This window comes from Eretmochelys imbricata, chromosome 17 (genome assembly GCF_965152235.1).
Source record: "Eretmochelys imbricata isolate rEreImb1 chromosome 17, rEreImb1.hap1, whole genome shotgun sequence".
Taxonomy (NCBI): Eukaryota; Metazoa; Chordata; order Testudines; family Cheloniidae; genus Eretmochelys; species Eretmochelys imbricata.
In genome coordinates, this window is record NC_135588.1 from 5,852,430 (window position 1) to 5,875,181 (window position 22,752).

At 36.2% G+C, this 22,752-nt stretch overlaps 1 protein-coding gene across 1 annotated transcript in view; it reads left to right on the top strand.

The window, feature by feature from the left end:
• BRIP1 (BRCA1 interacting DNA helicase 1) overlaps nt 1–22,752 on the top strand; it is a 127,533-nt gene that overhangs the window by 96,626 nt on the left and 8,155 nt on the right. The window contains exons 16-17 of the mRNA XM_077836781.1: nt 3,536–3,657; nt 22,073–22,185. Of these exons, the coding sequence (XP_077692907.1) occupies nt 3,536–3,657; nt 22,073–22,185 (235 nt within the window). The remainder of the gene's footprint in view (nt 1–3,535; nt 3,658–22,072; nt 22,186–22,752) is intronic.

Genomic DNA, 22,752 nt, shown 5'->3' on the forward strand with positions numbered 1-22,752 from the left:
TGTGCATACAATACGATACAATCTTTAATTACATTATCACATACTCCTGTTCACAGGAGCCCTGCTCTTTGAGTGATTGTGCACATGTACATTCTACCGTAGATGTGCGTGCACCCAATGCACTCAAGTCAGAGACTTTTGCCAGCCTTCACCTCAGGTATCTGCAGGCCTGGCTTTGCTCATTATACCATCCAAGCAGATGCTCTCTGGACATGCTGATTTGCATACCTGCAAGAGTGCTTCAGTCCATGAGTTGATGGATAGATCCCCAGAATGTCTGCAAAGGTGTTCCTTTCTTACCACCAGAGTTAACAAGTACTCTTGTAACAGATGTGTCCTCCAGGGGCTAGGATGCCAGTCTGGGGCAACTTCAGGCTAAGGCACTTGGCACGTCACAAGAGACTTCTCTCCACATGAATGTATTGGAGCCATGAACTATTCATTGGGGCTGTGAAAGTTTTATTACCACCATAAGTAATCAGGTGGTTCAAGTTCTTACCAACAACACCACTTCTATGTTTTCTCTCAACAAGAAGGAAGGTGCAGGGTTGATTTAGCTTTTCCAAAAGGTGATCCATTTGTGGAACTTCTGAAAGAGCACTTTCTTACCAACAGAAGTTGGTCCAATAAAAGATATTACCTCAACCACCCTGTCTAATTTTTGCTAAAGGCATTTCACCTCTCAGGGATGAGAATTCCATTGCAAATTCTCTCAGCAGACACTTCAGAGACCATCGTGAGTGGTCAGTAAAGAAGGAGATTTTGCAAGAGATTTTTCTCTCAGTAGGGATACCAAGTAATAGATCTCTTTGCAACCTATCTGAACCACAAATGCAGGAAATTCTGCTCCAGGGCAGGCCACAGCCAGGGTTCCATGACACATGCTTTTCTTCTTCTCTCGTCGTCTGCTGTATCCATTCCCTCCAGATCCTCCAATTCCAAGGCTAATCAGGAAATGAGGAAGAGACCTCGTAGCACCTGGTTGGCCAAGGCAGTACAGGTACACGGACCTACATCAGCTCTCAATTCAGCTGCCCATAGCTCTCCCTATAGTTGAGGATCCCTTCTTGCAGAACCAGGGCAAAGCACTGCACCCCAGCCTACAATCTCTCTACTTCATGGATTTCTGGTACAGCAATGTAGAGAAAGTCTGCTCTCAGGATGTCCATTCCATTTTGATAAACAGCAGAAAGGAATCCACTTGGCCCCTTATGCAACAAAATGGAAGAGATTTTCACTCTGCACCAAATCTCATCAGCTGTCACCAATTTGCACAGAGATCAGACATGTATCGGACTACCTGCTGCATCTGAAATCTTCTGCCTCTCAGTTCAGTGAGATTCCATTTAGCAGTCATTTCTACATTATACCCACCAATGGAAGGATTTTCCATGTTTTCACAACCTTTGGTAACCAAGTTTTTTAAATGACTTATTCATGTTTACCCTATTGTCTCTGAACCAGTACCTCCATGGGACATGAATTCGGTATTGTCACTCCTAATGGGTTTTTCTTTTGAACTATTGGAAACCGTTTCCTTACCATTGCTGTCAATGAAAGTTGTATTTTTGGTAGCAATTACTTCTGCAAGGAGGGCATCAGAGCTCAAACTCTTTTAGCTGACCCTCCTTACATGATATTTCAGAAGGACAAGGTCTCTTCTAGGTCACTCCCTAAGTTTGTGCCTAAGGTTGTCTCGGCATTCCACCTAAACCAGATTATACATCTCCCAATATTCTTTTCAAAGCCCCACTCTAACAAGGCTGAGGAAAAGCTCCATATTCTAGGTGTTTGAAGGGCTCTGTCCTTCTACGTGGACTGCACAATCAGATCATCTCCAGGCCTTTTTGTTGCCTATGATGAAAGGGCAACCTGTTACAGCCCAACACATATCACATTGGATTTCTGACTGTATCAAGTTCTGCTATGATCGAGTAAAGGTCTCCTCCTCCTCCTCCTCCTCCTCCATTCTACTAGGGCTCATTCCGCTTCATCAGCCTTTTGAAGTAACATACCTATAGTATGCATTTATAAAGCTGCAATATGGTTGTCAAACCAGACACAGTTTCTCAAGCTGATGCAAACTTCAGCAGGTTGGTGCTGCAGTCTTCTTTTCAAGTAAACTAGAGTCCCACCATCTGCAAGGAAACTGCTGGTAAGTCACCCGCTACGGAATGTATATGTGCACAATCGTTCAAAAGAAAATAAAAAAGATTACCTGTACAGTAACTTGTTTTTCAAGATGTGTTGTGCACATGTGTGTTCCACAACCCCCCACTTTCCCCACTACTTTGGATATTCATTAGAAGGAAAGGAGAAGGAGGCAGCACCCACACCCCTTTATACCTTTCGCTGCGTGCATGAGGATAGCAGGGATGTATGCCTCGGCTGCTGGTACTTCTGGCAAAAGTCTGACTCTAGTACATTGAGTGCACGTACACCTACTATGTATATGCACACAGCACATCTCGAAGAACAACACTTTAATATACTGGTACGTAACCATTTCTGCCTCCCCTTCTACCTGCTGACCCCTTGCCTAGCCAGTCCCAGTCTCTCCCTGTGGGCTGCCATGGCGTATCCTAGCCTCAACCACCAGGCTTCTAGTCTCAGTCTACCTCCAAGGCTCCTAATTTAATCTCAGTTTTCCTCTTCCTGGGATCTTCATCCTGATATCCACCCCAAACTCCTCGTCCTGTCTCCCCTAGGCTCTTTCCCAATCCTAAGCATCCCCACTGGCTCCTCATCCACTCTGTCTCCAATTTCCCCTTTCCACTCCTGCTTCCAGGCTCCCTGTCCCAATCCGCTCCCTCCACTGCCACCTCCTCCTTTCAGGTCTGGGTCCTGTCCCCTCTGCATTCAAGTAACTTCCTCTTCCCCACTGAGAAGATTCTGCTGTCATTCCTGAAGAGTTCAACCCCTGACCTGACAGCAAGAGTCTCCTAATTTAACTGCAACAGTGGTCTCTCAGATAGCTGGATCCTTAAGTATTTTTACAGTAGACTTTCTGTCCAGTATAGACTCCAGATGTGTACAGCAAATCTAATATTTACCCTGTTAATTTCTGAGCAAAGCCATCATTTTGCAAAGCACAGAAACATATTTACAGTGCATTGTCTTACAAACTTAACCTGACACGTTTTATTAAAAAATACCCTAAATATCAGTTCAGTCAATACAGCATAATAGTAAGAAAGAGAACAAGAGAATACCATTATTGAAATGATAAATTTAAAGCACTATTGCTTTAGGTAGGTACAGTTTTTCACTTCTATATTATATAGTGCCTCTTGCAAACATAATATGAAAATGGCAAATTCAGCTCATCAATATTATTTGTCTAAATTATATTAGCTACCATAATGCTTCTGTAAAAAATCATGTATTTTTATTTCAGCTCACTTTTTTCAAACTGATACACACTGCATTATGCTGTTTTAACTTGAGTCTTGTCAAAGAATACTGTAAAACTGCCTTTTGATAATTGATGATTTATTCCCAGAATGATTGCTAATTCTTCTTTGCTTTGTTCAAGGTGGAGCACTTCTGATAGCAGTATGCAGAGGTAAAGTTAGTGAAGGCTTGGATTTCTCTGATGACAATGCCCGTGCTGTTATAACTATTGGTATTCCATTTCCAAATGTGAAAGACCTTCAGGTAGGATATCAACACTTAACTAAAAGATTTGTAACTTAAATTTGTTATGTCTAAAATACTTCATCATGTACGGAATACTGTATTACCAAATTTTGTTCAGGACTCTCACCTGACCTCATTTTCAGCATGCTTTCTACATGGTAAAATTGAGAGGCTATGTGGCTTCTATTTTTAGATTTTAACACTTGTTAATACTACATACTACAATAAATTTATTTTAAGCCATTGTTTAAACAAAGCTAGTAATGGTGTTTTTACATTCAAAGTGCCCACTGGCTCCATTTTTACCAGCTACTGTACAGTTTTCCCCCATTAGTTCAAAGGCTATGCCTGTTGCACGGATAAAGACTCCTCCTTGATTTATCTGTTATAGCAGGATATGTGGTAGCTAAGATCCAGTATAATTGATGGGGAAAAGATTATTTTTTAATCTATTTGAGGTTGTTTCCTAAGAAAATAAATAACAGATACAAATTAAAGTAAGAATGTTAAGATGGGTAAAATAGGTTGAGAGGTAAATATATAAATATAACCTAGAGATGAAAGATTTTCATACGTTCTTTCATTGTTGGTCGCTGCATGTCTCCTCTTCAATCCCCATTGCCTCCTTCAACATCGCTATGTGTGTGTAGCACTCTTCATTTAGCCTGGGAGTAGAATAGTAAATCTTTTTACCAAAGCTAATGTTGATACTTAGCTTGCTTCTTTAAGGTGTGAAATTATTACATGAAATGATCTCTCCTGGAAATTGAGAACACTGCTTTTTTTTGATGATTCAGCTTCAGCTGATTTGAGGCATAGATCTTAAAGTGGCTTCTGAATGTAGTCGTAGGCCTAAATTAACTAAACTTCTGGGTCAGTTTGTATCTTTGAATTGACCAAAGTGTCAACCTCTTACATTGCTGAGAAGTTATTCATGTGAGTATACTCACTGATTTTGGTGGGACTGCTTTTGTCAGTAACTGCTCATCAGTGGGAGTAAAGGGTTCATGTTTAGGTCCATTATGTTTTGTAAAGGGATTAAAAATAATAGAGTATGAAAGAAAGGTGTAATGAGTAATCTGAGAGAGACTGACTTGCAATGTATGTACCCAAATAAAAAAAGTACCCATTAGATGTATAACTAATACAGACTTTTTTTTTGGTCCTTTGCAACCCTGATTGTTATTTCAGTCCTTCCTGGATTGTGGGGTAGTCAGTGGGAAGATTACGTATTCATGAAGAAGAGGAACCTGACATACTGGGGAAACTCTGGTGTACAGACAGGAGTTGTGGAAGCTTTGCCACATAATTGTCTTAGTCCTCATTCGCAATGCTTGTGTTGGTATAGTTTTGGTCCTCTGTTAATCAAATTCAGTGAGAGATTTGGTTCTGAGGGCTTGTCTATACTTCCGGCTAAATTGGCACTGCTGCCATCGATGCAGTGGTGTTGATTTAGTGGGTCTGGTGAAGACAAGCTAAGTCAATAGCAGCGCACTCTCCCATCGAGGTCTGTACTCCACCTCCCTGAGAGGCAGAAGATAAGTCAGCGGGAGAGCATCTCCCGTCGACATAGCACAGTGTAGATACCACTGTAAGTCAACCTAAGTTACATCAACTTCAGTTACGTAACTTGAAGTAGTGTACCTTAAAAGTCAATTTACAGCTTAAGTATAGACCAGCCCTGAGTGCTTGGTAAGTCGTTTCCCTCCGCTAACTGGTGGCATATTTCATGACTCTCAGCCACTCCCCTGAAAGAAGCAGAAATGAAGAAACTCAATTAATAGACTAATTGAAAACCTGAATAAACACATCTTACAGCATGTGGTAAAAGTTGACATGCTTGAGACATATTTCTAGTGGGAACGAATTCCAAAAACAAGGGCATGCTGCGGAGAGTGCCATATCTTTGACATAAAATTCTACAAATAATCTCATATCTGTTCTATAGAGTTATTCTTTCTTTGTACAGCATCCAGCAGAATGGGGACCTGGTCCATAACTGAGGCTCCTAGGTGTTACAGAAGCACAGAAAATTATAGTAATTGATTAGTTAGACTTCAGAATACATCAGCTTAAGTTTAGTCTTCATAATTTTAATTCCCTTTCCCTTCAGCTATACCTCTTGTCAACTTGCTTTATCTAGTCTCTAAGGTGCCACAAGTACTCCTTTTCTTTTTGCGAATACAGACTAACACGGCTGCTACTCTGAAACTTGTCATAAAACTCTGACACATCCTCCAGTAAAAAATGTCATGGGTTGCCTCATGAGCAAGATAAATCAGAAAATTGCTTTACTAAATGATACGAATAGATTCATATAATCTAATTGAGGAATAAAGAAAATACAGATCAGAGTTCCCATAAGTAAAAGTTCCCCAAAGTGTCTGAAGCCATTTATTTCACTGTTCAGTTAAGCAAGTGCTGCCAATCTTAATATTGAAAATCTAAGCACAATATTTCAGTGAACAGAATATGTGACTGCTGTTTCTTTTTTCATATGACCCTTTTGTAACAGAAGAAATTGGTGTGTTTTCCTTACATGCAATATGATATCTTGCTGTTGACATTTGTTAGTTTTAATTATTTAGGGGTATTTACCACTTTTCAACTCACAACATTGGAAGTATTTTTCTTTTACTGCTGTAATTGCTTTATGGGTTTACACCCATATGATTATGACATGATTATGGTTTATGATTTACACCCAAAGATGTATTGCTACACAGAGTAGAATTTGCTCTTGGTTTACTAGTAACAGACAGACCAATGAAAGAAGTGTTCAGTGTGATGAAAAGTGTTTGAAGTGAAGAGAGAAGTCAAGAGTGTAGGCAACAGCAAAGCTGTTCTTGTGCTCAAAGTGAATGTCAATGACAGACGTTCACTGTTTCATGATAAACTCCTTTAGCACAGTAACTTACTAGAAAATATCCACCAGTTCCAAAAAATATGCATGTTTTGCTGTTGATTTCGAAGATGGCAGTAGCAACAGCTGGCCATATTTAAAAGTGTACTTTTGTCTTCAATATGACTGTTTCACAACCCTAAAAAATATTGCCACCAAAGTGTCTGTTTTTATTTTGTAAATATGGCACCATAATAAGTTAACACTGTTTGGAAGTGGATGCAAATCCTCTAAAATGAGGCAATTGTTTAAATACAAAATCAATGTCATCCTCCAAGTACATTTTTCAATGAGCATCCTCTTCCATAAAATCAAGACTAAGAGATACAACAATACAGTGGAAAAGATTAGCATTTATGTGTCTGGTTAATCTCTGGGCACATATGGATACTAAGTAATGAGCTAAGAAGAAAGTCTTTGTAAAAAATAAAACATTGTGGTCCCTACAATATATAAAGCCAGAGGGTCATCCTTATCAGTATAATCCAAAATAAATAGGGATTTTCCCCCTTTCGGGATCTGAGTATACAAAGAGTATTAATGTTAAAATATATCCATGTTTGCATTAAATGTTTTATACATAACTGACTTGAATTCTTTGAGTTACTAATTAGAGGTAACTATCTCTACTAAGTATAGAATTCCAGAGTTTCCACCCTTATGATAAAGGGAGGCTGGTTGATCTAGTCAGGAATATAGAGGTTGCAGTACCAAATAAACATAAGAACCCGTATTATTCAAATTTATTTGTAACACTGTTTATTAGTGTTCTCTCTGTGCCAACTAAACAGTCATCCAACTGTTGGTTTCTTTTCTTTCTCAGTGATAATAGCGATTACCACCATTACTACTACATAACTTTGAAAGGTGTGTATAAAATAAACTCATAATGCTATACAGAGCTAACAACCAAAATGAAATATCACATAATAAACAAATAGTAGAGCTGCCAGACACTGGTTGTAAGTAAGCCAAATCAAACAAACAAGTAATAAGTTTGGACTTGATAACCCAAACTGACTTAGCTTCTTTAGTTTTTGGGATGCATTCTGCATTTTAAGTGCATGATCAAAGATTTCTTTGTTGTCCAAAATGCATGTGTAGGTACTGCCTGGGTAAAAAAAAAACCCATGCATCCTATAAGTACTAGTAAGATTATATTAGTTTAAGGTACCTGCTAGTGCAATGTTCTTTCAGTGTTTCTAGCTTAATCTTTTTTTTTTTTTTAAATCACTTATTACTCATCCATAATATTTTCCTCCTGGTTAAAAGATTGGCACACTGTTTTAAACTCAAAATGTACATATACTAAAAAGTCTTGTTCCTCATTTTAAAGTTAGAGGGGTAATTAGAGGTAATAAATTAGAGGTAATAAATGTTTTATTTTAGAGACCTTTATATATTAAAATAAAATTTTGCAACACTTATTCTGTAATGTGGTTGGAACCCTCCCACATTGACCCTGCAGTAGGTGATCTCCAAAAGTGGGTGATTTTTATATTCTAAATGGTATTGTGTGAAACAGTAAACTCAAAGAGGTGAGTCAAAGATAAATTATGTGTGTGTATATATATATATATATAATTATAATTTAATACATCAGCCAGATTTGAAATAAAATCTAGAGCCGGACAATACAAATCATTACTGTTCACTAAATACCAAACATCAATATTATGTTGAGATATTTTCTAGTTTTAAAAGTTAGATTTAAGAAAACTAAATTTTTAAGCAAGGATAAAAACACTAGCTGCCCATTGCAAGTAGGTTGAACCTCTGAGTATATATATTTAGATGTGCCTCTGCACAAAGCACCACAGTGATCAATTCTAGATGAGAGAAGGGCATGCACCAGTCTCTTAGCATCAGATCTGAAGAGTTGGCTGATGCATGGCAATGCTCCTAAGATAATACTGGGAAAGCTAGTTATTATTGTAGACATGTTGAGCAGAAGGCAACTTAGGTACAAAGTGATATCTAGTTAGCACTACTTCTGTGTAAATTTAATTGAGGAATTCTTTACTTTGTCCCTAGCTTTAAGTTTGTCAGATATTTCAGAAAGTTCTGGATCAGCCTCACTTATGTTACTCCTTTTGCCAGTAGAACTCAGATTGTCACCTTTATGGTGGCAGTTCTTCTCCCTGAAGAAGATTTGTTTGTGGCCTTATGGGAGAGCATGCATGGCTGCAAAATAATTCTCAAGTGTACTATAGTGCAGGAAAGAAATTAGGCACTCCAGTTGTTATAATGAACTTGTCTGATGATAATGAAGGGCAGGTGCCAAAATCACAATTCTCACTTGGAACTGCAATTCGTATTTTGGAAAGATTAAACATTTAGTATTACTGACTGAGATTAAATAAATTTAACATAAAACAGATACTTAGATGCATATACCCCCTCTTCCAGACCTGTTGAATTTATACAGAAGAATACACACACACAATATAGTAATATAAAAAAGAAGTTAGTTTGCTTACAAAAATTCTGACTGCTATGGATTTGGATTAACAGATGCAAACTGTGGTTTGCTACCACAGTCTTCGTGGATCAATATACGTAACCCCAAAACTAGAAAGGATGTTTTTAGCGTATTTTCATACTTTTATTTTAATGCTTTTAAATTCTGCTGAGTTAATTTTAAATGATCAAAACACTGTCATCGCTAGTACTTACAGGTTCATAAAACATGTATGTATTACCTACAAAATGTATATGAAAATTGGAGTGCCAAGCAATGCTGATCTCTATAATACATTCATGACTTTAAGCAGTATTGTGTACGATAGAGGTTCTCAAGTAAGTGCATAGACAGTTGGGCCAAATTAAGCCTTAACCCATTGCCATAAATGTTTGAGCTTTGCTGGCTATGTTACTGCATTTTACATTAGCAGTTAGCATCCAAAAATCACAAGTCCTATTGCCAAGAGGTTAAATAATACTTGGTCTGCAGAGAAATTGCCATCCTGCTTATGATGCAGATTCATTTTATGGTTGTAATCATTTAATCAGGCTTAAGTCCTTTTTTTCCTTTATTGACTGGGGCAGCGGATGTCCTACTATGGCATTTGAGACCACTCATTCAATTGTTCCTAAACGGTGTATGACAAAGACAATCCGGAAAAATATAGTTTGTACTGATCCCAGAGATAAAAATCCTGGATTCTCTCCTCTTCTTAGTGTTTGCCATAAGTAATACATTGCAATGGCTTTCCTTTAGGCCAGTTTCCATAAATCTTTGCGATCAGTTTGCATCAGAATTGGATTAAGGCACTGTTTTCTTTGGATACTGCTAATTTAAGAATTCGATTTTTTTTTTTTAGGCAGGTAAATGCGTTACTGCTTGAGTCAGAAGCTAATTTACTTTCTCGAATAGCTGATTTACATGATGTACTGAATCATGAAAACTTGAGTTTCATGCAGATCAGTCTCTGATATTTAGTCCAGTTGTTGGAGGGATATAGGAGGGGTGTGGGAATTATTCTATCCTCTGAAAGAGATTGATAATACATTCCACTCTCACATGGTTATTCTTATGTGTTATTTAAATATTTTGTGTGTCATTTAAAAACTCAGAGCTAAAATGAGAGCATGTTTTAAAGCAGTTAGGAGCTAGAATACGATGCTTTATATTATAAATTAATATGGCAGATATGTGTGTAAGTATATAGAAAATCTCTGATTGCTCAGATAGACAGCCTACATATTCTCATGTAGAGCCAGACTTTGCCACCCTTCTCTGTATTGAGTAGTACTTTATTATGCAATAACCCTACTCAGAGTTGTTTTGGCTACCAATACGTTTCTGGGTGAAATTAAAGGTACTGGTTTTAACCTTTAATGCCCTAACTTGTTTGGGCCTTGGTTACCTGAGAGGTCACCTTTTCCACCCCCTGTCATTTGACTTTGGGGAAGCCCTTCAACTGGAACTCTCTATAGTAAATGAGAGGATGTTCCTGGCAGGTTATTCTCCTGGACAGATCCTCTACTATGGAATTCATTTCTCTTCTTAGTCCAGCAGAGCCCAGATTTTTTTTTACATGCAGGGGATGCTTCCTTGCTTGAAGGTATTGAGGGAAGCTCAAGGTTCACAAGTGGAGTTTAGGAATGTGGTCCTATGATATAGTTGGGTAGCTTTTCTGTAGATTTTGTGGTAGAGTGTATTAATTGGAAAACTGATGAGCTAAAAAGTATTGGAAATTATAAAACTTTCTAAGTGTGTTTCAGATTTTAGGAGGTAATTTTAGCAGATAATCATAATAAATATAATAAAATAATAAAGATATAGGTCACAAAAGTATATTGCTATTTAACTATCTGGTGATAGAACAGAGACTTTAGACAATTAGAAATATGCTGAAGACAGAAGATACTAAAATTAATTCTGACTTCCTTTTTAAAAAAGGAAATGCAAGTGTTGGACATTTGTTAAGCAAATCCCTAAAGCATATCACCCAATGATTTTCACTGTCACCAAAAAATGTCACTGGTGCTTTATGGAAATATAGTTGCAAGTCAGGTTATTAGGTGGTTAATAAAAGGCCTCTTCAGGTTCAATTCTACAAACCCTTACGCTTGCACATAGATCCTACTTTCCTGAGTGATCCCATTAGTTTCACTAATGCTGTGTGCAAGCGTAAGGGTTGTAGGACTGGGTCCTTAGAGACCAATGTTTTAAACTGGCAGTTTGATGTTGGCTCATCTCCACTGCTAATATAACTTGTCTCTGATCAACCTGCTTTCTAAACATGTTTTATGATTTGTAATTTGATTAGCTAATGCTAGTGAACTGTATTATTAAAGAATATAAATAATGTGACTGAGAAGGCTGTGTCATCCCAAATACATGTTGTTTGATGCTTAAATAATTTTCATTACCTTTTTGTAATATGTTTGGAATTGTAATCTTATGGATCCAATCCTACAGTCTTTACTCAGGTAAAAGTCCCATTGTAAAGTATGTGGTATAATGCTAAATGTAATTTTCTCCATATCATTGGAGAAAATATAAGGTGCTACTTCAGGTAGTTAAGGATGAGAGGAAAAAGGTTTTCAAATAATATTTTCAGTCCACTTAAATAATGGAAGAAGTTTTAAATTGTAGTTCATATTATGTACTTAATCTGTTTATTCAAAAACAAGATCCCGTTTAGGATATTTATTTATTTATTTTGACTTTTTTTTTCCCATTTGGCCCAATCCAGAGTTCTAGGCACATATTGCCTTAAATGCATTAGTTGAACAGTCTAAACCTACCTACCTTCATGTTATGGGAATAAAGATAATTAAGACTTGGAAGTATACTGGACTGCAATAAAAGAAAAATAAGATGTTTAGAAAAAGGAGACCACAGGACCAATTCTGTAGGATTGAAAATGCCTTCATACTGTTTAAGAATCAGGTTGCTACAGCAAAAATAAAAAGAGAAATGTTAAAGTACTACGTAAAGCTATGGTACTTTCAGTGGTAGAGTTTGGCTCTAAAGAAGCAGGAAAATATGTTTCAGAGCCAAAAATGACTTATTTGGCTGTGACCAGGATTTCCTCTGCCTACCTCAGGGACCTGAAAATAGAGGTAGGAAAATTTGATTTTGGAGCCAAGTGTGACTTGTTTAGTTCAAGTCATAATTTACTGTTCTTTCTTCGGGGGCCTGAAAATAAAGAAACTTGCTACAAAATGTTGATAATGGGCAACTCTGATAGTGGAAGCATTAACCTAACTTTCCCAGAGAGGATTTCTCGACTTCCACTTCCCAGATGCTTTTTTAAACGTTCTACAGTAGAGCATACTTTATAATTGTATAACAGTTAAGTGAGACCTTTACTCAGCCAAAATATGTAGGAAAAACATTCAAACCCTTTTATGTGAATAGATGTAAAAAGAAAATAAACTTGATAAGACTACATTTTCTGTGCATTGATATTATTCAAAAACTGGAAGAGGGTTTGCCTTTTAATGAGAATCTTTTACATATTTCCTTTAGTCAGCTGCTATGATTTGAATATAAACTATGAAGGGAAATCCCCTTCTTATTGTTTCCAGGAGTGTAATCTGTGAGCTATGATGGAACACATCATTTGAATTGCATTTTTCATTGCTATGTATTCAGTATTTTAATGGTGTAAAAAAAATCAGTTGTACAACTGGGATTTCTTCACTTCTATGATGAAGAATCAACAAATCAAAACCGGTGACTGAAATTTCCAGTTAACAAACAACAACTTTTCTTAATATTTAAACTTATTTCCATCCATGTCTCCACATTTTTTAGCTTATAGTTTTTTCCCTATTGTTCCTTGTACAGGGAAAGAGAAATCTACACTAGTTAAATGGTGACTGAAATACATCTTTATTCTGAATGAAAATGAAGCTTCTGTTCTACATGACACTATTGGTTCATTTTTCTTGCACTAGTGTAGACTATTTACCACTTAATGGAAGCAGTTATGGTCCTCATTTACCTATGAGTTTCACACATGAGTCAGTTAAAAAAATCAGTTAATAAAAAGCAGATACTGTGAGTCAGGCAAATACTAATGTTAAATAGCTAAGTCCTAGAATTAGGAAATTTTCATTTTTAATCCATCATGTTTTGGGAAAAGTAAATAGTCATTTTAAAATACAGGCGAATTGATACATAGTTAAAATTTGGGGGGAAATTTTGTTGCAAAGATTTTTGGCATTATTTGAATACTATACAATGAAGTTTAAAGCTTCTCTTTAAAAAGAAACTGGACATTTTATTATTGCTCTACAGTTTTGATAGTTCGAAGCAGTTTGAATGTTTCTGAACAATTTTGCTTTAAAAGGGAAATTATCAACTTGAAAATTATGTTACTGACTTAAAATAGTATATCTACTATAATTACAATAAACACCTTATGTTCAGTATAACTGAAAAAAACCCTGCAAAAATTACTTTTTTTGCTTACACTAAGTGCTATCAAATGCAAAAGTGTGGTCAGTTTCATTGTTTCATCTGTACAGTCAGTTTCTCCCTTGCTGAAAAGGGGCTACCACTAACGGAATCATAAAAAACTCTTATAAAAATTTTAAAGGGAAAACAAACATGAGATACTATTCAAAGGGTGCTCTTACAGAAGCTGGTTTTAAAAAATATATTAAGTCATCTGATCTAAAGAAAGGGCAGTGAATAAGGATATGAGTGCTATCCATCTAGAAACTTATATGCCCCCCCTCATTTCCATCACCATAAGAGAATATTTAGTAATAAATTGAATAAAATACTTTCTTAAAATAGTAAAGATTGTGATGAATAGATTTGATTGTTTGTAGAGGATTGCAATGTACAACATTATATCAGTAAGCCCGCAAATTTACAGTAACAGTGATCAGGGGACATATTTTGAAATTTTAAGAGGGATATGTTCAAATTATGAGTATTAAAAGTTACTAATGATGTGTGCGTTACGTTTTCAAGGTGATTGGCATTGTGATTGTCTTGCAACCAGGTACCATAAATTATTTCAGCTTGTTATTGTAAAGTATAGTAACAATGGCAGTGGTTACTGAGGACTGTGGTATGCAAAAATCTCATCTTGTTAAGGTGGTTGGGAGGATATTTCCCTTGTTTTCAATTTTTTTCTCTTTGGAGGAAAAGAAGTTAAGGTTTAGCCCACCAGATGTAGAATACCAGATGTATACAAAATTTTAGCTTTGGCATGTAAGCCACTTTTTGTGGAGAATGTAGCCAAAAAGGAGAGTTGAAACTAAATTCAGAGTACTTTTTGGTTTTGTCTCTAAAATTTTAAAAGCCATTCAACAAGTGTAAGCTGTGCTTGCTGACAATTTTGCATATTACCCTGAAGCAGAAAGAAATTTTAAAGAGAGACTATACACCATTTTCCTTAAAGAATTTTTTTTGTAAATACTGAAAAATAACTCCTCTCCCACCATTATTCCCAGTGCTAAATGTGCTGCAAAACGTTTTTATGTAAATAAAAAATTATAGATAGTAGAGTCTGGATTTTTGGTAACTATCTGCAAAATTTTGTAAAATACAGAATTCCTCTGGTTTAGAAAGATAACATTTGAATTCAGATTATCAGACAAGGCTAGTGAATCGCATTTCTCTTCTGTTGGTGCAACAGTAATGTCAATATGTTGGCACAGATTAAGAAAGTCATTCCTAAATATATTCCTCAGTTAAGCCTTTGGATAAATAATAGAGCAAATCAAAACTTTCCTTTTACCTTTAAATGTTTACTTTTCTGATCCATGAAAAATTCCAAAGTGATATTCTTGTGTTTATCTTGTCCTTAGCAAGTAGTGTTGACCTTTACGTTTTTACTTTACTGTCAAAGAATGTTGAAGGATTTAAAAGTGAAGCTATCACCTTGGGGATTTGTAAGGATGACTGACACTTACCACTTCACCTTAGACGCAGTGGCACTGAGCGTATGCAGCAGCGTTGTACCTCAAGGGAACCTGTTTGATTTTTTTCACTTCTGCTTCACTGGAAATGGATTGAATTTTCTCTTCAGAGGAGAGTTTTGGTTGTATTAGATTTTAATCAAGTCACTTGTTCACAGTCCCTCCAAGCCTACAAGACTGAGATGAGTAGATGGGCCTGGGGTGAATGTGCTAGATGATTTGTCAAACCGTAAAACTTCAAGATCTCTGAGATGCCACATGCTGTAGTTGACAATACTAAAAGTGTTCAGTGGCTATAACATTATATAAACCTTTCCTACAGTCTTTGTCACTGGGATTAAGAGTGAGAATACGTGGGAAAGTGCTTCAAGTGAAAAGGTACTTTGTGGATCAAAAATAAGAGAAATATGTGTCTTCACATGTAGTTGTTAATACTGTTCTGGCACAGAAAGATGCATAGAGAAATGATAAGATGCAGTAACACGGCTGTTACTCTGAAAGGATGATAACAGTTGTCTACAGGTGCTCCCTCATATTTAGAGTTTTGAATTATGGGGTTAATCTATCAAATTGCCTCAGTGGTTATTTTCTCTGCAGCCTCTCTTCCCTGTTGTGACTATCTCATTCTATTTCCATTCTGCCAATTTCCTTGATTTTTGACTAGCTTTGATTCCATCTCCATTACAGGAGACATTGGCCCCCAAGTACTACTCTGTTCAAATCCCATGAACTCCAGAGCCCAGTCATTTTTGAGTTGTACTGTGTGGAAGAAGCAGTCTTAAAAATGCAAGAGATTTGAATGATGTGGTGCTGTGTTCTGGAGCTGCAGATATAACCACAGAGATGAGAACTGTCCCTTTCTTCTTGATTACTGTTACAGAAAGAAAACTTAAAATGTGTGTGTTGGAGAGGTTGAGATTTGCATGGTGGGGACTGGGAGGTCCCTGACGTTCTGAGTGGCAGTCAAAAAAAGGGAGTTGCTTACTTCAAATATTTTGGAGTTCAGATAGCTTTGCACTATTTGTGCTGTCTTTTATTTCACATTCATGCCCATACATTAAGGTGGGTAATTTTTGTGGGCCTTTTAAACCTTTAAAAATAAATTAGATTTAAAAACTGCTAGTGTCAACTTGTGAAATATTATGCTCTTGTAGTAAGATTAGTTTATAGCCTCAGTAAGCTTCAGCCACTAGAAGCGATATGATTGCACACAGTTGAGCCAGTCTGATTTATTCAGCCCAAAGCAATGCTACAGAATATTGTGGGTGGCGACAGAGAGAGACACAGCACAGCATTCTATAGATAACCAAGCAATACAAAGACCTGATCATATCAAAAGATAATATTGATCCTTAGCATATCTTTTAACGCTATACGCATATGAAGATATTTTTTAAACAGAAAAATGTGGCAACTGTGTGTGAAAGTGAAGTAGAATGATCTATATTAAGTAATCTGGATTTTATCTGTAGAACTCTGCAAGGTGTTCATTGGTATGATTATAAAATAAGCTTTTCTACAGCATACACAGAAACTGGTTTGACAGGTTACTGGTGATAGGCATTTGCATATTTGAAACCTTTGTTTGCCCATGAAATGACTGCACCAGTTTGAAAGTAGTGTCCTACTGTTATTATCTCAGTCTTATGGGTTAATACATTGAGATTATGTGTTTAGATACAGCTTTTAGTGAGCCTACTGAGGAGTGAAACGTGTTCTGTGAAGTACCCTGGTCTTTACATGTTCACTATTTAGTCTTAAATCTCACAGATGTTGTTACTTCTTTTGAAGGAAAAAAATGTTAAATGCTACACTGTTTAATGCTACTTCTACTTAAAAAATTTTCAAACAAAAAAGAAAAAAAGGGATATGATGTCTTTCACTTTCCTACATTCTCAAATTTTTATGGTTACTTGGCACTCATCAAGAGGGTGACTAGACGGCAAGCATGTTCTGAACAAGTATGAAGAAAGACTAACTGGACATATGAGATTTTAAGAAGATAGATTTAAGACCATATTTTTTTTAAATATTTTTTTTGTTTTTTAAATCTGCGGTGGATGGATGTAGGGGTGGGAGTATGTATGTGTGTACCCATATAAACGCACAAATATATTGGTAGAGTATCAATATTTGTTTAGCCTTATCCAAACTGGAATCATCCTATCTCTAGCCTCTTTAGCCGTGATTCTCACAGCACCACCAAGTGGTAGTATAAAGAAGGCGGTAGGTTTCTGGTCAAGGTTTTCATCAGTGCTGCCTTCCGTGTTTACATTTGTGTCATTACAATGCTGAGCTGTTGTCTTGTCTTCAGTGTTCCTTCTGTTGTGTATCAGTTTGTAATTTAAAAGGGAAGATAGAGAACAGTTGGAAAAAATAGTTTCTGAAGTGCTGTTATAGCTAAGAGTGAGCCTGACTTTTTAACTTTTGGCAGAGACACAGTTTTGGTTTTTTTCCATTTTAGCAAAATATAGCACTGCAGTTGGTTAAATAAAATACTGCCTCTACAAATCTTGAAAATATGCCAGATAAAATAAAATACAACCATACTGATTTTGTCTATTAAAGTTACTCAACATACAAGACCTTGTACTTTAATTTAGCCATTGAAATTTATATTGTGATATTTATACTGATACATGTGTTTATGGTATGCTGATATTGAACAGTAAACACTCCTAATGCACATTCTCTCTCTTCCAGTTTGGTTTTGCTATAAACTGTTTAGGTCTAAGGCCCTATCCTTGGCTGAAGATAAAACCATTTTGCATGAGTGTCTGGTGGACAATGTGTTTATTTTTACTGAAGAAAAGTTTTCTTAATAGTTTTAATCAGTAGTTTTAACAGATTAGTTCTTCTTCTTATTTATGGGTTGAACTCTGTCCTAAAAAGCTTATCATGAGTGAATAAGACAGCGTAATATTTCTCATATATATTGTTTATGTGACGGTATCTTAAACTTCTAGTGTCATATGCACTTATATTCACCCCAGTTTTATATGAAACTGCCGTAAAGGGAACCTTTTTTTATTTACTGAACATTAAACTGAAAGTACATAATTTAAAGGATAAAATGTTGCTGTGGCTAGATCATCTCACTGTTGTTTTTCTCCAGAAGCTATTAATTCATAAAAAGCTGCTATTTGCATGCCCTAATGTTATATATTAAAATGTTTTGGGGTTTGTTAAATTAAATAAATGTGCTGCTCTCTGACACAGTGCAAGTTAAGGAACTATACAGGTTTCTTCATGTAACTCTGTAAATAAACCTCCACTCTGACCTGCCACCCCCTAGCTACTCTCCTAAGCATCACCTCAGCACATGGCCAATAATGTAGTAGTTTAATGCTTTTTTCACCATGGGCTATCCAGGCTATTATTTCTTGTATCACCTGAATCAAAGATGAATCCAGGTCTTCACAGGTGAAGCATTGTCATTTCACCTAAACCATTCCCCATCACCCTTCAACACCATCCCCAAAAGAGCTTGTCTAATAAAATGCTTTTTAACTTTCTATATGATTAGCCTTCTGCTTTAGGAAAGCCTTGTAAAATACATTTGAATTATAATATAAACTGCCTCAAAATCTCTCCAAATCACAGTAAGCAAAGTTTGTTTATGTAATTTAGTTTTTGTTGAAACTCAGGGTATTTCCCAGTTAAACTTTCCATAATGGGGAGAAAGTCTGTCTAATTAAGCATTAAAAGAAAGAGTAGTTAACAGGTATAATGTTGTTAGACTTCAGCTAATGTGACTGTGACCATGACCTCCCAGATAGATCAAAGACTAATCTTTGTGACAGCTGCAAGATGGCAGAGCTTGCCATAGGCCTTCTGCTGCTGCTTGCTGAAACTATTTGTCTGTAAAGCATGCCTGATAGCTAAGAGTATATTTTTAAGGATGAACAGGTAAAAGTAAAAGGCTGTCTTTTGACATTTTAACTAATCCCTTCTAGCCTGTGGTTTACTGAACATTTAGGATATTTGCTAGCAGGAGAGACTGGCTTTTTCACATATGCATCATGTCATTTTGAATTGGGTGTTGATTTGATGCCTGATAATGCAGAGTTATACAATGAAATAGATTCTGATTGGATTAAAATGACATGCACTGGCCTTTTACCTTTACTAGACTTATTATGAATCCTTAACCCTCAGCAATCTAAATAGTCACTTCATGCTGAAACCTGATCTTCAGAGTGAGAGAAACAGAGTCTTTTTTTTTTGTCATCCATTATTCATATAATGGAGAGGTTAATATCTCTTCCATTAATATATAGACCTCAGTATTTGTTATCTGATGTGACAATGTTTTTGCTAACTCTATTTATATGAATATACCTCTGTGTGTAGTTGTGACACTGCCTGCAATAATCGTAATTGGTGTAAAACAGAATGACAAGTTATTCTAATATTGCTTTACTAAGACTTTCAAAGTAGCAAGAAACTATAGAAATGTTAAATGTGTTAATGTTGACAAAAGGCTTTGTGAAGAAATCCTATTGAGAAATTTATCATGAGATGCAGAGAACTATGAAATACTTTCAGAAGAACTTTGTGACTACTTCATATTTTAAAATATTGTTAGCTTTACCCCCTTCTTAGATTTTCCTAAATTTTATTCTTCACCTCAAATCCTTTAAAAGTACTGTCTTTGGTTATTCTAACTGCAGTTACATGTATGGTAATACAGAGATATGTGTAATTACAGTTAAAGTTTTTTGTGAAGAATTATATTAATGTTTACAAACTATTTAGGGGGAAAAGATTTCTGTGTGCTTCAAAAATAACAAAGGAAACCTTATGCACCAGTCAATAAATTCTGAGTGACTGGAACAAATATTAAATCTGTGAAATCAAACTGAATTTACTTTCTGGCTGTAAAGATTGAATTTGTAAATTTGACAGGCTGTTTCAAAGGGCATAAGTACACAAAATAAAATTTCTTACCCAAATTCAAGTTGAAAGTTACCTGTCAGATGTGGTTAGAAGTCTGCTGTTTTCTCTCCTGAAGCGTGTCCTTTCAGATGTCAGTTTAAAAAGGTTAATACTGTGCAAAAGAGCAGTGAAAAGAACCTTTCTTGTGTAGTTTTGTCTTTTTTTTAAACTAATACATTTTGAAAATATATATTGGAGCTGGATATATTTTCCAAATAAGAGATCATTCTTCACATTCTCAGAATGGACCTTTAACAAGCACTATCCCCTTGTTTGAAATGGGACGGCAAGGGGTTTCTCTTGCAACTGATATCAGCACTGCTCCTTGACTAGCGAGGATAGGTTCCATTTACCTGGAGAAGCTGGCTTCTTCCTCCAGGAGGCATACCAGTCCTTACTGACCCTGGCCCTGGAGACCCTAGCCCTCTTCTCTAGCTGGCAACATACTACACAGCTGCTCCAGCAGTCCAGGGTTTATGTAAAAAAATGCCTTTGAATTCAGGTTATAGAGCAGAAATGTATTATTTATTTCATTTACTTTCTCCTTTTCTTTTTTAAAAAAACATCTCAGTGCTTCAGAAGTATTCCCTCCTTTGCCCACACCCCAAATATTACATTTGCTTTTCATGTATGCTGTGGTGTTTTAGGCTTATTGGTCCCAGAATATTAGAGAGACAAGGTGGGTGAGGTAGTATCTTTTATTGGACCAACTTCTGTTGGTGAGAGAGACAAGCATTCGAGCTTAGGTAGAGTTCTTCTTCAAGTCAGTTCTCTCAAAAGCTTGTCTCTCTCTCCAACAGAAGTTGGTCCAGTAAAAGATATTGCCTCACCCACCTTGTCCCTTTAATACCCTGAGACTGACACCGTTACAACTACACTACATACCGTTTCTTTTCTGCAGTTCTGCCAGGTGTTGAGGGAATTACTCCCAATATTAAACCATTGCACATGTCTGTCAGTTCTATACTCCTTGACAGAAACTAGCTGTGTTTGATACAAGTAGGTGTGTTCCAGTAGCCTGGTAAGTTTGGATGGTATGTGGTTTTAGCAGCTGGAGTACTCTGCTGCCTGCTGTAAGGAATGAAATGCAGATGGTGTTGTATAGCATGGTAGGAGTCATAGTGCCTTTCAGTCTTAGACTACTACTTGAAAATGATGGAAATGACCAAATGTAGTGATTATGCATCCTTTGCCAACAGGCCACTGAGGTCTGGATAAACATATGATCACTGTACTGTGAGTGATAAGCTATTACTGAGTGAACCACATATTACGTAGGAATAAAATGAGCAGAGTGAAGAACATGAATTATACCTGAAAAACAGAAACATTATTTAGAATTTTATTAGAGAACAATCAGTCAAGTAAGTTTTGGATATTGTAGTGTTTTAGATCATTCATAGTTAAGTAGATACAATTTCTATTTGTGGACATAAAAGCTCAGAGTGATTACACAAATCCTTTGCAAAGTTCAACTGAAACAATGTTCAGTATTGTAAACTTTATGTAGACTATATACAAATTCTTACTGCCTTTTATTAGAACTGTTGATAAACTAATCTGTAATTTCTCAAAGACTGGAAAATAGGGTCCTAAACTCAAACTGTATTTTTTAGAAATTACAGCATCAACACTTACTGCACAACTGAAATATATAAACACTGATGAGTCTATATAGTAAAACACATGTCCAAAATTATCTCTACTTTGCACATTCCAAAAAATTGTGATAAAACTTTCAATTATGGATTTTATGATATTTTTTCAAAGTGAGAGCTAGAAGCTTAGCATTACAATATTATTTTGATTATATTTAGTGAATGGTGGTTCTTATGCAAATGACACTAATGTTAGCTATTACCAGGCACACAGCTCTGCCTTTAGTCTGAGACAGCGCTAGTCTAATCTTAAGCAAAGAATGTTCATTATCCTTAATTGCTTAGTAGTGGTGTGATGTGAACAAATGGGGTCTGAGACGGGACCACCAAACTCATTTTCACTTGTGGTTTAAGCAGGGCTTGGATGAAGTTTCCTCTGGAAAAGAAGAGATTTTTTTTAACATGGTGTTCTACCTAACAGCCTCCTCCCTCACTCTCTCATACCCAATTGATTGATTAACCAATTTGTTCTGTTTTTCATTTTATTATATAATTTTGCAAAAAGAAATATTTTAAAATAATATTTTGACTTTATTTTTAGGTTGAGTTAAAGAGGAAATACAATGACCAGCACTCAAAGACAAGAGGCCTTTTACCAGGTAGCCAATGGTATGAAATTCAAGCTTATAGAGCTCTCAACCAGGCACTGGGCAGGTGAGAGGAACTGAATATTATTTAAATATTTTCATTTTTAAACTCCTTTCTCGAGTATGATCAATCCCTCATTCTTAGGACTGGAGGTATTTTTGCATGCCATCTTCATGTTATCCTTGGAATTGTTTAAAATACAGATATTCAGATTTCTGCTTTCTTCAGATAGGCATCAGTAAAATCTAACTGTAAGGGGTTGCCATAAACACTTCAAGCAAATACTAATTAGGAAACTGTGTTGCCCTTTTAAATCCAGGAACTCTTTCATATTTTATAGAGCAATTAGGGCCATGGAAGTATCAAATGCAAAGATTTCCGACTGATGCTTAAGTCAGTGGGTATCTTTCATTTCAAAGTAAATAACTCTGTGACCCATAATTCCTGCCTTGTAAATATTTCTGCCCTCAGTAATCTATGGACCAAATGTCTTGTAACAACTAACACGGGTAAAACTGGACTGACATCTTGCAAATCAGGTGGCAAGATATTTGGCAAGCTGATGTTTGTGCTGAACAAGGGTTGGGGAGTGAAAACGTAACCAAGCTGTTGTCTTCAGTACTGTTTTAAAGA